Raw genomic sequence first — 15136 nt, 5'->3', positions numbered from 1 at the left:
CAAAAGGAAGACCTTTCTCTCTGTCTCTCTCTCACTGTCCACTCTGCCTGTCAAAAAAATAAATAAAAAAAAAAAATTCCCTGATGCAGAAACCCAACACAATCGCACTTACTACATCCAGACAGGGTGCTGATCTTGTTGCCATGCTTCGAGTCCTGATACACACACTCATGTTTGTACACAACTGTTATATGATACACTGAGCAGGTACCACTACAAATAGAGACTGCTGCTCACACGCAGCCTGGTCAGGGAGGCACCCCCAGAACAAACGTCTAGGTGAGTGCAGGGCACTTACTGTGGTACATGCAGGGGTGGAGGGCCAACGTAACATCCTCATACCCTGCCACCAGTCACCACTCAAGGAAACCAAATTCTCAGAATCTGACACACAAATCTAAACTACTTCAAAACAAAAGTGAACAAGCATTCAAACAGTAAAGAATGGAAGACAAGCTCCCCTAATGTGGCTGTTTAAAACTGGAAGATTGGGGAGGCACCCCGGCACTGTGGCATAGTAGGTTAAGCTTTTGCCTGCAGCACCAGCATCCCATATGGGTGCTGGTTTGAGTCCCAGCTGCTCCTTTTCCAATCTAGCTCCCTGCTAATGTGCCTGGGAAAACAGTGGAAGATAGCCCAAGTGCTTGGGCCCCTGCACCCATGTGGGAGACCCCGAAGAAGTTCCTGGCTCCTGGCTTCAGATTGGCCCAGCTCTGGCCATTGCGGACATTTGAAGAGTAAACCAGGGCTGGCACTGTGGTGCAGTGGGTTAAAGCCATGGCCCGAAGTACCAGCACTTCATATGGGCGCTGGCTCTAGTCCCAGCTGCTCCTCTTGCAATCCAGCTCTCTGCTATGGCCTGGGAAAGCAATAGAAGATGGCCCAAGTTCTTGGGTCCCTGCACCCACATGGGAGACTCGGAAGAAGCTCCTGGCTCCTGGCTTCGGATCAGCACAGCTCTGGCTGTTGCAGCCAACTGGGGAGTGAACCAGCAGATGGAAGCCCCCCACCCCCAGTGCCTCTCCTCTCTCTGTGTAACTCTGGCTTTCAAATAAATAAATAAATCTTAAAAAAAAAAAAAAAAAAAAAAGAGCGAGAGAGAGAGAGAGAGAGAGAGCAAACCAGTGGATGGAAAACCTCTCTGTCTCTCCCTCCCTATGTCTGTAACTCTGCCTGTCAAATAAATAAATCTTAAAAAAAAAAAAAAAAAAAAAAAAAAAGAGGGTGGGGATTAGTAGCAGAGAAAAGCACCAAGACACATTCATAGAAACCCAAGTGGAAGGGAGTCTTCGCGATGGCCATAAAGCCACTCCTTGAGCCCACCTGGTTCATGTTGGCCAACGGCTCCGCATCTTGCACAAGCATCTGGGCGAACTGCAGCCCCTGCTCTGGGCTGACCCTCATCACGCTCCGCAGCAGAAACATCCAGTCTGGGCTGTACCCGACCTAGAAGCAAGGGAGCACCGGTCAGGAAGCCAAACACTTCAGGTGCCCCATCCTTTGCGCTCAATTTCTGCTTATAAAGAAAAGAGCCACAATATTAGCACAGGTGTGGACACCCTCTGCCATACACAGTATCTGGTGCAATGAGCAGAGTCCTGGCACACCAAAGTGTAGCGAAGTACACAAACAATGTGCCCCAGTTAACACCCAAGCACAGGCCGCCAGCAAGTACAGGGGGAAGTGATCTGGGACCTGCCCGAACACCACACAGGGGCTGGGGAGGTGGCAGAGACAGAACAAGACACATTTATACGACAGCTTGCAAAACGAAGACTAGAAAATGAAAACTGAAGAGAATACAATATGATCGTTTCCAATGAACGGCAGGTGCCAACAGCCACACTGAAAACTCTCACACCAAAGAGCTGACACAGAAGGGCCCACGTTACCTTTTTAGCATAGAGCACAATTTTCTGGAATTGGCCTGTTTCAGCAAAGCACTGGATGACTTTGCTTGGCACATTTGCCCGAAGGTACACACTCAGAGCAAGCGTGGGGTCAGTGGCTTTGACCAAGTCTCCGAGCTCTTCTGAGCATTCCAGCTGTGGTGTGCCAAAGGACAAGGCAAAGTTAGGGACAGAGGAGCAGGGTGCCGTGGCCTGGCTGCCACCTGTGCCGGGGGCTGTGATCTCACAAGGTCTCTACCTTATCTTCTTTCAGCCACTTCTCCAAGAGTTGCTTGCGTCCCTGCTGAAGAACTGGGCGGCAGAGTTCTAAGGATTCCAGTTTGTTGAGCTGACCCTGGTCAAGCAGGATTCCGAAGTACTGGAGCAGCGGAGAGGCCTGCCCGGGCTGGGCGGGAATACTCTGGAAATTGCGCACCGTGTCGCTGGTACGCAGAATCCCCTGATGACAATGGAAGTGCGGGTCACTGTGCTGTAACTGCAGGACATCCCCTCACTCGTGCACACAGAAAACCACCTGGCCAAGTACAAGGGGATGGGGCCTACAGCGAGCTCAGTTAGAGTCGTCCTCGCTCAGCTGGCTTCCGTGAGAATAAATCGCAAAGCAGTACTGCGGTAGTGATGCTGAGCACTCATCACACTCTAACTGAAAACACTCAGGCCCAGATGGACCTCAGGAATGTTTGTTCAGGGCCAGCACTGGGGAGCAGCAGGCAAAGTCACTGCGTGTGGCACCAGCATCCTATAGGGGCGCTGGTTCGACTTCCGGTTGCTCCAGTTCCCATGCAGCTCTTTGCTAATGCTCCTGGGAAAGCAGATTATGGTCCAGGTACTCGGGCCTCTGCCACCCACATGGGAGACCCAGATGGGAGTTCCACACTCCTGGTTTCGGCCTGGCCCAGCCCTGGCTGTTGTGGGTATTTGGGGAGTGAACTGGTAGATGGAAAAACTCTGTCTCTGTCTCTCCCTCTCTCTCTGCAACTCTGCCTTTCAAAAAAAAAAAAAAAAACAACTAATAAAATATTTAAAAACGACAAAAAAGAAATGGTTTGTTCATCACCATCATTTGAAAGACAGAAAAAAACTTACACAGAAAAGCAATTCAAAAGTCCTCATCTACTCAGGAGCAGATCCAGTCCCATTTATCCAAATGAGCTAAGTCACAGAAAAGGCCACAGCATACCAGGATTCTCTACAAGGTCATGGTGGGAATGTGGCAAAATAGGGTGGGTGTGAGGACTCGATGTATTACGGACATACAGGTCTGACAACAAAGCAGCACCAGTGAAAAATTCCAAGTTGCCAAAAATGCAAAACTGCACCTAAGCGAGGCTGCTGGGTCAGAAAGATGTGCTCACACAGGCAGGCACTAGGAGGCAACAAAGAGCCACCAACGCAGCACTCATTATTCCAGGATCAGCAGTGAGCTGTCCTGCAAACCGGGTTTCCTTCACTCTTGAAGTGGCTTCTCAGAACTTGGGAAGGGGCCTATGCTGAGGCGAAGTATGTTAAGCCTCCGCCTGTGGTGCTGGCATCCCATATGAGCACTGGTTCAAGTCCTGGCTGCTCTACTTCTGATCCAGCTCTCTGCTAATGACCTGGGAAAGCAGCGGAAGAGGACCCAAGTCCTTGGGCCTCTGCACCCACGTGGGAGACCCGGAAGAAGCTCCTGGCTCCTGGCTTTTGATTGGCTCAGCTCTGGCTGTTGAGGTCATTTGTGGAGTGAACCAGCAGATGGAAGATCTCTCTCCCCCTCTGTCTGTAATTCTGCCTCTCAAATAGATAAATAGATCTTAAAAATAAAAAACAAACTTGGCAACGGCCCACAGTGTTCAAGTTCCGTCACCTTTGGTGCAGATGCGGCAACACGGGCGGCTTCAGCATAGCTTCCCTGTGCAAACAGGGCACCGAACTTCCTCACAAACAGCTCCTCTGCCCCGGCCAGGTTACTACGAACAGCTAAGCGCAGAGCCAGGTCCGGATTCTGAAGCACGCTGGTTGCATAATTCACAATGTTCTCCTCCTCGACACACACTGACAGCACCTGTGAAGACCCAGCAGTGAGATGGGCTCAGGCAGGAGGGGGCACCGGGCACCCACTTGGCCAGACCCTCCCAGACATGGCTGGCTGGCGACTTCCCAGCCCGGAGCTGAGCACACCCGTGACATGGCGCTTGGAGTGACAGGATGCAAAGGAAGCAGAGGCCTGCTGGAAACAAGGCAGAGGAAGAGGCCGCAGCCACAGCCCGGGGCTTCTCAGAAGCTCCTGAGAGCACCACAGGAAACACGGTCCCACAGGCTCCTTCCAGAGGGTGCGTTCAGGACGATGCCACACTGACTCCCAAACGTCTTTCTAAAAGCATGGAGCTCTTTCTCCTGACCATATTTTAAACTGTGGCTGAGAAAAGCAAACCTCGCTAGCACGGTGCCTGCTTTTACAACCCTCCCCAGTCAATGTGTACGTGGCACCAAGACTGTTCGTGGTGTCCACTGGGGAGCAAGGAGCTGCTTCCCTCTCAGAAGCGACCCTGGGGTTAGGGCCAGCGCTGGCTGCAGAGGACAGGGGATGACACACAGGAGAAGGGAGACACGGGGCGAGCGTAACGGCAGGGGCCAGGCATACCTAGTTGCTTTACTGATGAAGGAAAAGAGCTGAGGCTCCAGACCCAGAGGTACGCACCTGTCCCTTTTTATTGACACCAATAATCCCGGAGGTCGGCTCGTGCGGAGCAGTGACAAAGATCGTGTCAGCGCTGATGCGGTTCATGTAGATGCACACGCCAGACTCCAGGTCATACAAGTGAAGATAGCCAGCCTTTGTGATCAAGTAGATGACACCATGTTTAGCTCCAATCTACAAGAAGACAGAGAACAACACGTCAGAAGGGCAAAAAGGCTTACAAACGACGAGGGAGACTGCTTGAGTCTCTCAGCCCTGGATTCCAAGTCCCATCCTTCGTGGACTAGTTATAAGCCAACACTCTGCCTACCTTCTCCTGAACAAAGGCCCGAGGAGAGGGTGGTATCACAGCACAGCAGGTTAAGCCCCAACTTGGGATGCCCACATGCCATGTTCAGTACCTGGGATCAAGTCCTGCCTCTGCCTTGGATCTGGTTTCCTGCTGATGTGTCTGGGAGGCAGCAGATGTGACGGCCCAAGTAGGGCCACTTGTGTCACCCTTGTGGCAGACCCAGATGGAGTTCTTGGCTCCTGGCTTCAGCCCGACCCAGCTCCTGCCATTGTGGGCATTTGGGGAGTGAACCTACGAGTGAGAGATCTCTCTCCCTTTCTCTGTTTCTGTGTCTTTCAAATAAAATAAACAAAAATATTTTTATATCTTTCCCCAGTTTCTTACCCAACTCCCTTAAACAAGCAGTGAGTTCATAAAAGGGGGAGAATTTTGGACAAGGATCCCAAACATCAAGTGCACACTCCAGCCTACTCTCCACTACCACTCACTAATCTCTGACCTAGCCAAGGATCATCAACTCTTAGAGAAAAAACTTTGAACACACAGGGCAGGCTGAAGGGCTGGAGAAAAGGAAGATGAATTTGTCAAACCAGAAGATTAAAAAACTTACAGTAATTGAGAGAGAAACCACCATAGATGAGAATTTACTCTGAACGAGTGGGCAACAATTCCGTGGAACATGAGGATGCTCACAGGGCTGCCGGCAACCTGAGGGTGGGCATAAGGGTCAGGAACTGGACCAGGGGGCTCGCTCCAGCAGCACATATACTAGAACTGGAACGGTTCAGAGAAGATCAGCACGGCCCCTGCACAAGGATGACATGCCAATCTGTGAAGTGCTTCATATTTTTCTGCCCAGAAAGCTCCGGAGGCTAAATGAATATTATCCCTAATACCTGCCACCTCAGTCTTCATCAGTGGTAGAAGAACCGTCTCAGAACTACTCGTCCGAATTGGCCATTGGAGTGTAATACTAAAAGACTGCTAATGACAGCAATGCACCGTAAAACCTTCAGAAGGAAGCAGAAGGTCTTGTGGATCTTGTGTGTGTGTGTGTGCATGGCAATTTTAAGTCATTAGTTGTTTTTTTTTAAGATTTATTTTTATTTATTTGAAAGGCACAGTTAGAGAGAGAGAGAGAGAGAGAGATCTTCCATCTGCTGGTTCACTCCCCAGGAGCCAGGAGCTTTTTCTTGGTCTCCCACATGGGTGCAGGGGCCCAAGAATTTGGGTCATCTTCTGCTGCTTTCCCAGGCACATTAACAGACAGCTGAATCAGAAGTGGAGTAACCAGGATTCGAACTGGTGCCCATATGTGATGCTGGCATTGCAGGCAGCAGCTTTAACCACTATGCCACAACACTGGCCTCAAGTCATTAGTTTTAAAAATCAATACTTTATATATATATATATATATATATATATATACACACACACACAACATATATATGTATATATATACACACATATGTGTGTGTGTGTATTTGACAGGAAAATGACAGAAAGAGAGAGAGAGAGAGAGAGAGAGAAAGAGAGAAAACGTGAGCAAGTGAGCTTCCATTCATTGGTTCACTCCGCAAATGGTCACAATGGCTGGGCCTGGTCCAGGCTAAAGGCAGGGGCTCAGAACTCCATGCAGGTGTCCCATGTGGGTGGCAGAGGCCCAACTACGGAGCCATCCTCTGTGTCCCCCAGGGTGTGCACTAACAGGAAGCTGGAGTGGAGACTGGAGCTGGGACAGGAACCTGGCCCTTCTGACGTGGGACACAGGCATCCCCAGTGGCAGGCTGACTGCTGTGCCAAATGCCTGTCCTAGATAATCTCATATACACAGTGTGACACCAGTCTTGTTCAGAAAAGTTCACATCTATAGTTTTATATAACAGATATTTTAACATATTTTATATCCAATGAGTTCAGCCGCTATTTCTTTGTATATGCTGTACCACAGAGAACACTTAGTCTTGTACAATAAAAGAGAAAAGACCTGCGACTTCAGTCTGCGAGCTGGAAAGTCTCAGGCTGCCTTACCCCACCCTGAGCAAGGCCATTCCTGGCTATGAACAGAACCTTATGAATCATCCTGAAGCTCTAGGCCCCCAGATGGGTTTGAGTGACTCAAGATCCCGGGTGGGAGGGAGGCAGCACAAGCAGACTGTGGCTGGTGTCTCCCGTCCCTGAGGAGGTGCAGGGGAACACGAGGGCACTCACGCAGCAGCACGTTCCTACCTGCATAGCCACAGGGAAATCAGTCTGTGCCTCCGGAGGGAAAAACACATCCACAGCTTTCTTCACGAAAGGCTGGTTTCCTGCCGCTGGCTGTCCCACTTCAATTATGTGCAACTGGAAGAGAGATCTTGGGTCAACTCCAGTAAACACCCTGGTGGCAGATGGGTATTAACCACGGCGCAGCACAGCAGGGTCCCAGGTCTGGGCGCTGTGCAGTTAGTCCAAACTAGGCAAGATGGTCCCTTCACTGTGCTGCTTGTGATGATCCCACCACCGAGTGCAGCAGAAGGAACCAACACCAGCTAACCTGAGAACCTTGAGCTCCAGAGGTGGCAGGCCTGTCTCCTCACTCTTCCCTGAGCCTCGGTGCCCATGCCCGTGAAACAAAAGGCTCCAGCTAAGATCTGCTCTCTGATCTCTTGGCCACAGCTCAGGCTAACATCAACCAGACGGATGACAAGAGCTCATTACTGAACACCAGACTCATGGGACAGTCCCACTGTGGCACAGGCCTGAGCTTTGAAAGGTTATGCTGGAGACGGAAGCACCTTTGCAGAATCTGGGGGAGGGTGGCGGATGAGGGGTCCACCGCTGCTTTCAGAACTCCATGCTCCTGATTTACATATCGCCTTCCCTACAGCCTGCATCTGAAGAGAAGGTGCCGCAGCCAGAACCACTGGGCAAAGTCACGAGGGCTGGTGATCGCAGACAGCACACGAGGAGAGCTGAGCGAGGCCTGGCACAGAGAAGGGGGCAGAGATCAGAGAGGGCGCAGGGAAGGAGGTGAGGAAAACAGAAAGACAGCTTGTCAGTGGAGGCAGGGTGCCCCGTGGGTCAGACGGGAGGATGTGAACGTCTCGTGTACAGGCAGGTGCTTGCAGATAAGAGGTAGGTTAGGACAGCTCTTCAGCTAGGCCTGTTATGAGAAAGACTGCAGTGATTCTGAGGACCTACCGAACAGCCACCCTAAGCCACCTGTGAGGTGATAAGGGTCTCTGAAGGCTGAGAGCCATGAAGTTTGCTACAGCCCAGACTGTGACAACAGAAGACAAGAGAGCAAGAGCTATGGTTTCCTGCACGGAAATGAGGACAAAGGGCGAGACACAGGAAAGGAAGCCAGGCCCCTGGGAGGAGGCAGGAAGAGAGCAGGTGGCACCTGCTGAGGAGTGGCTGGCCACAAAGAACTGGTGCCAACGCAACTCCATTGTACACACGGAGAAGCTGAGCCAGTCCCGTGAGGATAGCTGGGCCAGTGAGAAGGACGGTTCGTGCAAGGGGCCCTGGTTGAGGAAGACACCAATGAGACCCCAAGCTGTCGCTGTGGTAGAGGAGCTGGGGGTCAGCCCCACGACCGGGGCGGCACTCACAAGGTTACTGCAGGGATCTGCACTTCCCAGGCCGCTGGTTCCCTGGCCCTCTCCACCCTCCTTTGCTGGCCACGGGGGAGCAGCTGCAGGATAGTGTGGTGTGGGAGACGGTCGGGCAAGGTTCTGCTCCTGAAAGGGGGGCTTGTCACTGTCCAGCTCTGTCTGTGAAGAGGCAGTGGCCAGCGCTCTGTGGCACATGCCTCAAGTCAGGGTCCTTAATCAGCTTTCCATCAGCAAGGCCGACATTTGACCTGATTCCTGGTCTCCCACCAGTTCTCCACAGGCGGCATGAGGTACAACACACAATAACTTGCAGTACTCAAGGCAGTGTGCATTGAAGAAGGCAGCATGGGAAGACGGCATGGAAAGAGCGCCTCCCTTCTTTTTATCTCCCATCCCACGATCGTCTCTAAGAGCATGTTTAGGGAACAATTTAGCCAACTTCAGCTTACTAACTTTATGCAAAGGTTGCTGCCAAAGCATGGAAGTGTACACTAAGTCAGTGGCTCTATACCACTGTGAGCCGTGCCCACCCCAACCACACCTCTGCAGACTCGTGGCTGCTTAACGTGCAAGAAGACAAAGCACACTGGGTCTTACCTTGCCTCCTGCAGGACTGCGAACAGCAAAGCAGAAAAGGGTGGCAGGCTTGGCATTGCCCTCAATCTTGAACTCTGCAAAAGCAGCGGCATGGCCTTCTATGGGTTGAGAGACTTTCCTGTCCACGGAATAGAGCTGCATTGCCCCAACCACACGGTTTTGCTAAGGAAAGATATTTGCAATGAGTAGGAGACAAGAGATGAACTAAAAATAATTCTTCAATGTTTCTAAAAGGAAAGTTACATGTTGCTATGTTTTCTCTAATAAAAAAAATGAAATACATGGGGCTGGTGCTGTGGCACAGTGGGTTAATGCCCTGGCCTGAAGTGCCGGCATCCCATATGGGTGCCGGTTCTAGTCCTGGAGGCTCCTCTTCCAATCCAGCTCTCTGCTATGGCCTGGAAAAGCAGTGGAGGATGGCCCAGGTCCTTGAGCCTCTGTACCCCAGCAAGAAGCTCCTGGCTCCTGGCTCCAGATCAGCGCAGTTCCGGCCATGGCGGCCATCTGGGGAATGAACCAGCGGATGGAAGACCTCTCTCACTCTCTTCCTCTCCTCTCTCTGTGTAACTCGGACTTTCAAATAAATAAATAAATCTTTTTAAAAAATGAAATACATTAGCTATTAAAGGCATGATTTAACTGTGGAAAGATGGCAAATACTAGGAAAACAGACTACAGAAAAGGTGAATTTGTGAGCTGGTGTTGTGGTGCAGTGGGTTAAGCCGCCACCCCATATGGGCACAAGTTTGAGTCCCCAGCTGATACACTTCCGATCCAGCTCCCTGCTAATGCACCTGGGAAAACAGCAGAAGATGATCTAAGTGCTTGGGCCCCTGTACCCTTGTGGGAGCCCTGGCTCCTGGCTTTGGCCTGGCCTTGCCCTGGCTGTCCTGGCCATCTGGGGAGTGAACCAGTGGATGGAAGATCTCTCTCTCCCACCTCTTCTTCTTCTTCTTTTTTTTTTTTTTTAAAGAAAAGGTAATTTGCTAAATGTACCACATGTATGTATACATTTTTTTATTTTCACAGAAAACAAGCCTTGAACATTTTGGAGGGAAAACTCCAAATGTTCATAGTAGTTAACTCAGAGGCTGGAGGTGTGGCGTAATGGGTAAAGCCATTGCCTGCAGTGGCAGCATCCCATGTAGGCGCCGGTTCAAGTCTTGGCTGCCCCACTTTCGATCTAGTTCTCTGCTATGGCCTGGGAAAGCAGTAGAAGATGGCCCAAGTCCTTGGGCAGGTGTGCCCGCATGGGAGACCAGGAAGAAGCTCCTGGCTCCTGGCTTTGGATCAGCCCAGCTTCAGCTGTTGTGGCCGTTTGGGGAGTGAATCAGCAGACAGAAGACTTCTCTCTCTTCCTCTGCCTCTCTGTAACTCTGCCTTTCAAATAAATAAATAAATCTTTAAAAAAAATAGTAGTTAACTCAGGGGAATGAGATCATGGGCTCATTGGTATTTTCTGAACTTATAAACAGCAAAAAATGTATCTGATAAAAAACTAAGAAGGCTACTATCTTTGATAAAACTTAGGACTTAACATTTCCCAGCAAAGAATTTAAGAACATTTATACCCAATGTGAGATGCTCAGAAAGCTGGATCAGCAGGTGACAGGCCACAGCCCAGGCTCCTGAAACTCAAAACCTAAGCCCTAGAAGCACAGTGGATGAAATTCAGAGCCTCAGCCTGTTCCCCACCTACTCAAAGAGCCTTACAGTGGCAAGCAAGGCTTCCACTTTTTTCTCTTTAAACAATCTTTCCTGGGGCCGGCACTGTGGCGTAGCAGGTAAAGCCACTGCCTGCAGTGACGGCATCCAATACGGGCGCCTGTTTGAGTCCTGGCTGCTCCAATTCCAAACTAGCTCTCTGCTATGGCCTGGGAAAGCAGTGGAGGATGGCCCAGGTCCTTGGGCCCCTGCACCCACATGGGAGACCTCTGGTCCCCGGGTAGGGGAGGTGGGCAGAACAGAGGGAAGCAATGAGGACAGACATGTGGTGCTGACAGCAGCTGCAATGACGGCCAACTAAGAAACACTGAACAAAACAGAACCACCGGTCCCGAGGTAGTCTATGAAGAGGAAAGATGGAACCACAACCTTGTGGGTTGGGAACAGCAGCTGGGGCAGGGGTGGGCAGGGCTGGCGCCTTGTCAGTGTTCCAGGTATAGGCAGGGAAACAGGCCTACATCAGGAGCAAGAAGGGTTAGGGGAGTGGCTCCAACACACCTTAAGTGACTGCTACAGGGAACCTGCACCTCACCTGGACAACAGGTGACCCAGGTTCTGTCATTGCAACAGATACTCAGATCCCAGGGTGCAGGCAGGAGGTCTCCCTGCTTTCCTTCCCGAACTGCAAAGAGGGCTATCCAGGGACTAGGTTAGGTGAGGGAAGGAAGAGAGTGGGTGAGTCCCAGTGCAGCAGAGTAGTGCATATAAGAATGAGATGGGACCTGGGCCCCAACTTAGGCCAGGGGAGCCCTCCCAGGTTCCTCTGTGGGAAGCCAGAGGAAAGAGCAGAGCAGAGAAAGGGCCCGCAAACCATGGCCCCACCAACAAGAGAGTGAGGAGCCTGGCAGGCACAGGGTACACTGAGTGAGAAGCTAGTCTTGTCTAAGAGGGCAAGTGTGTGTGCCAGGTGGCTGGGAACTGAGGTCAGAGGAATGCTGTTCCACCACTAGACCATCCACTGGCTCACTCCCCAAAAGGCTGCAACAGCCAAGGCTGGGCCAGGCCGAAGCCAGGAGCTTCTTCTGGGTCTCCAACGTGGATGCAGGGGCCCAGGCAATTGGGCCATCTCCCACTGCTTTCCCAGGCACATTAGCAAGGAGCTGAATGGGAAGTGGAGCAGCCAGGACTTGAATCGGTGCCCATAAAGGATGTTGGTGCAGCAGGAAGTGGCTTAAAACCCTGAGCCACAGCACTGTCCCCAGTGCCCTCCTTTCTTCCTCCAGTTCTTTGCCCCTTGTCTTCCTTCCTGGAGCTGTGCTGGTGTTCAGGGTCCCGGCACTAGCCTTGGTTTTGTTCCCCTCTGGCTGGCCTTGCCTCTCTCAGATGTTGGCACTTTGCTAGGCTCCTTGTAAGCTGCTTACATGGCCTGCCCTGGCTTTGCTTCCTCTATTCTGCTTAGAGGCCAAGGGCTGGTTAGACTTAAAGCTCAACTTGGTCATCTTCCATTCTTTACCGGGCAGGTAGAAGAGTGATGGCTGGGATGTGCAGGCAGGCTTCCAGAAGTGATGGTGCTGAGCACCGGCCTGGCAGAAGTGTGGATGCACTCTTAGAGCCAAAAGCACCAGAAATAGCCTCGGGTCAGAGTTCCAGTTGGAAGATTTGGTCAGCTTCTTGTCTGCCCCAGCTGCTACCATCCCCTTGGGTACCTGTGATATCAGCAAGTTGCTCTTATGGTTTCTCACGAAGGTGCCAGGATGGTGAGGTTGTTTCCATGGAACAAACTCTCGAGTGAAGACCCACTTCCAAGGACCTGCCAGACAGGTCAAACAGTGACTCTTCTCAGATAGTGGTACTCGCAGGGGAGCACCAATCCTTCGTGCTTCCTTCACAGGCCACTAGGCGGCAGGGCTGCCCCGGACTGTGGAGCTGTCAGTTTTCAGGGCTAACACACAGATAGAGGCGGGATGGGACTAGGGCAAGTCAGAAGACAGTCAGATGGCTGTTCTGAGACACAGCCAATTCTCCTCAACACAACTTTCTGGACTTTTTGCAAACCTGTAGTTGATTTCCAGAGCCCTGAGAAAGTTGATTCTAAGGTCTGCAAGTGTTCTCTCTGCCATCCTGGAGGAGTGGCTTTCCGGGGCCTCCTCACTGAGCCTGTGGACAAGCTGGTGGCTGCCGGTGCGGATGCAGGTGTCCGCTTCTCTTGGAACGCCCAGGTCACACAGCAGCTCTGAGAACTGCTAAGCTCTGTCCTATTGCTACGCCACTGGACACTCCTGAGGGTTCCTACGTGAGGGCTCCACTGTTTCCACACACACTCGCCTCTACTTGTTGTCTATATCCTCTTACTACAGTCACCCTTGAGGGTACAAAGTGATTTGTATTTTCCCACTGACTAACGTCACCAACATCTTTTCCTGTGCTTATTGGTCGTTGCTATAGCTTTTTAAGAAAATACCTGTCCGAATCATTTGCCCATTTTTGAGCTGCGCTGTCTTTCTAATACTGAATTGTAAGGGTTTTTTATACGTTCTGAATGCAAGTTTCTTAGGGATACGTGACCTAGAAACATTATCCATATTGCTGGTTATTTTTTCACTGTCTTCATGGAATTGTTTGAAGCACAAAAGCTTTTAATTTTGATGTAATCTAATCTATTGATATTTTTCTTCATCACTAGTGTTTTTGATGTTGCATTTAAGAAGGTTATGCAGTGCCAGCATCCCATATGGCCACCGGTTCATATCCTGGTTGTTCCACTTCTGATCTAGCTTCCTGCTAATGACCTCGGAAAGCAGTGGAAGATGGCCCAAATGTTTGGGCCCCTGCACCCATGCAGGAGACCTGGAGGAAGCTCCTGGCTTCTGATTGGCCCAGCTTCAGTGGTTGCAGGCATTTCAGGAGTGAACTAGTGGATGGGAGACCTCTCTCTAATAAGTAATTCTTTTTTTTTTTTTTAAAAAAAAAAAGAGGTTCTGCTTAATTCACGGTTTCTAAGATTTACTCTTATCTTTTCTTCGAAGACTTTTATAGCATCAATTCTTACACTTAGCTCTGATCCACTCTGAGCTAACTTTTGAGTATGCATGTAAGGTAATGGCCCAACTTCATGCTTCTGCACATGGATACCCAGTGTACCAGACTGCCGAACAGACCACCCTGTTCCCTCACGGAAGTGTCTCGGTATCTCTGTCAAGCACAGGGCAGGCATCAGGGGCAGCAGTTAAGGTGCCTCATGAGACACCTGCATCCCACAGCAGAGTGCCCAGGTCTGAACCCCCTTTTCTTCAAATCTTTTTTTAACGTTTATTTGTTTGAAAGGCAGTATGACAGACAGCAAGAGAGAGTGATCGAGATCAGTGTTCCATCCACTGGTTCACTCCCCAAATGCCTGAAACAGTCAGGGCCAGGCCTGAATCTGAATCTGAAGCCATAATCCGAGTTTCCCATGTGAGTGTGTCAGGAACCCGAGCACTGAGCCTTCACCTGCTGCCTCTCAGGATGCATGTTAGCAAGAAGTCAGATGAGAAGCCAGACTGAACTGGCACCGAGATGGGATGCAAACATCACAAGCTGTGGCTTAACTCATTGTGCCACGGCACCCAGCGCCTTCTTCACTTCTGATCCCAGCTTCCTGCTAACACACACCCTGGAAGGCAGCAGGTGACAGCTCAAATACCAGGGGCCCTGCCTCCTATGTGGGAAATCCAGACTGAGTACCAGGCTCCTGGATTCAGCCTGGCCTACCCCCAGCTGTTGCAGGCATTTGAGGAATAAACCAGCAGATGGAAAATCTTTCTCTCTCTCTCTGCCTTTTAAATAAAATGAAAAAGTAATAAATTGACCATAAAATGATATGTTTCTGAATTTTCAATTCTATTCCATTGATTCACATATAAATTCTTTTTTAATTATTTATTTATAATAAAGGAAGAAAATAATAAAAGAAACAAATTTTAAAAAGGGAGAAATAAAATGCACTTGAGCCATCACCTGCAGCAGCCCAGAGCGTACATTAAGCAGGAAGCTGGAATTGGGAACAAAGCCAGAACTTAAACACAGGCACCTGAAACATGGGATGCGGGCAATAAAAACAGCATCTTAACCACTACGCCAGATGCTTGCCCTGTAAATCTGTTCTTTTGTTGGTACTACACTACCTGATTCTATAGGTCTGCAGCAAAGGTTGAAAGTGGGAAGCATATATTCCAATTTTGGGGAGATTTCTGTTGTTTTAAAGATTTATTTATTTGAAAGTCAGAGTTACACAGAGAGAGGAGAGGCAGAGGCAGAGAGAGAGAGAGGTCTTCCATCCGATGGTTTACTCCCCAGATGGCCGCAACGGCTGGAGCTGCGCCGATCCAAAGCCAGGAGCCAGGAGCTTCTTCCGGGT

At 50.4% G+C, this 15136-nt stretch overlaps 1 protein-coding gene and 1 non-coding gene across 4 annotated transcripts in view; one reads left to right on the top strand and one right to left on the bottom strand.

Moving 5' to 3' along the window:
- CLTCL1 (clathrin heavy chain like 1) overlaps positions 1-15136 on the bottom strand; it is a 112964-nt gene that overhangs the window by 57181 nt on the left and 40647 nt on the right. For 2 of the 3 annotated variants that reach the window (XM_062182078.1, XM_062182079.1), the window contains exons 4-10: positions 9076-9237; positions 7109-7222; positions 4588-4761; positions 3754-3951; positions 2149-2349; positions 1893-2045; positions 1324-1446 (exon numbers count right to left, since the gene is read on the bottom strand). In XM_062182078.1, coding sequence (XP_062038062.1) covers positions 1324-1446; positions 1893-2045; positions 2149-2349; positions 3754-3951; positions 4588-4761; positions 7109-7222; positions 9076-9237 — 1125 coding nt within the window. The remainder of the gene's footprint in view (positions 1-1323; positions 1447-1892; positions 2046-2148; positions 2350-3753; positions 3952-4587; positions 4762-7108; positions 7223-9075; positions 9238-15136) is intronic. The other variant, XM_062182080.1, reaches the window with a different exon arrangement.
- On the top strand, positions 5624-5730 carry LOC133752372 (U6 spliceosomal RNA). The gene has a single exon (XR_009864920.1). It is a non-coding gene; the product is annotated as a U6 spliceosomal RNA (small nuclear RNA).

This window comes from Lepus europaeus, chromosome 23, assembly GCF_033115175.1.
Source record: "Lepus europaeus isolate LE1 chromosome 23, mLepTim1.pri, whole genome shotgun sequence".
Lineage (NCBI taxonomy): Eukaryota > Metazoa > Chordata > Mammalia > Lagomorpha > Leporidae > Lepus > Lepus europaeus.
Note: the sequence above shows the minus strand (reverse complement) of the source record. Positions and strands in the feature narration are given on the sequence as shown.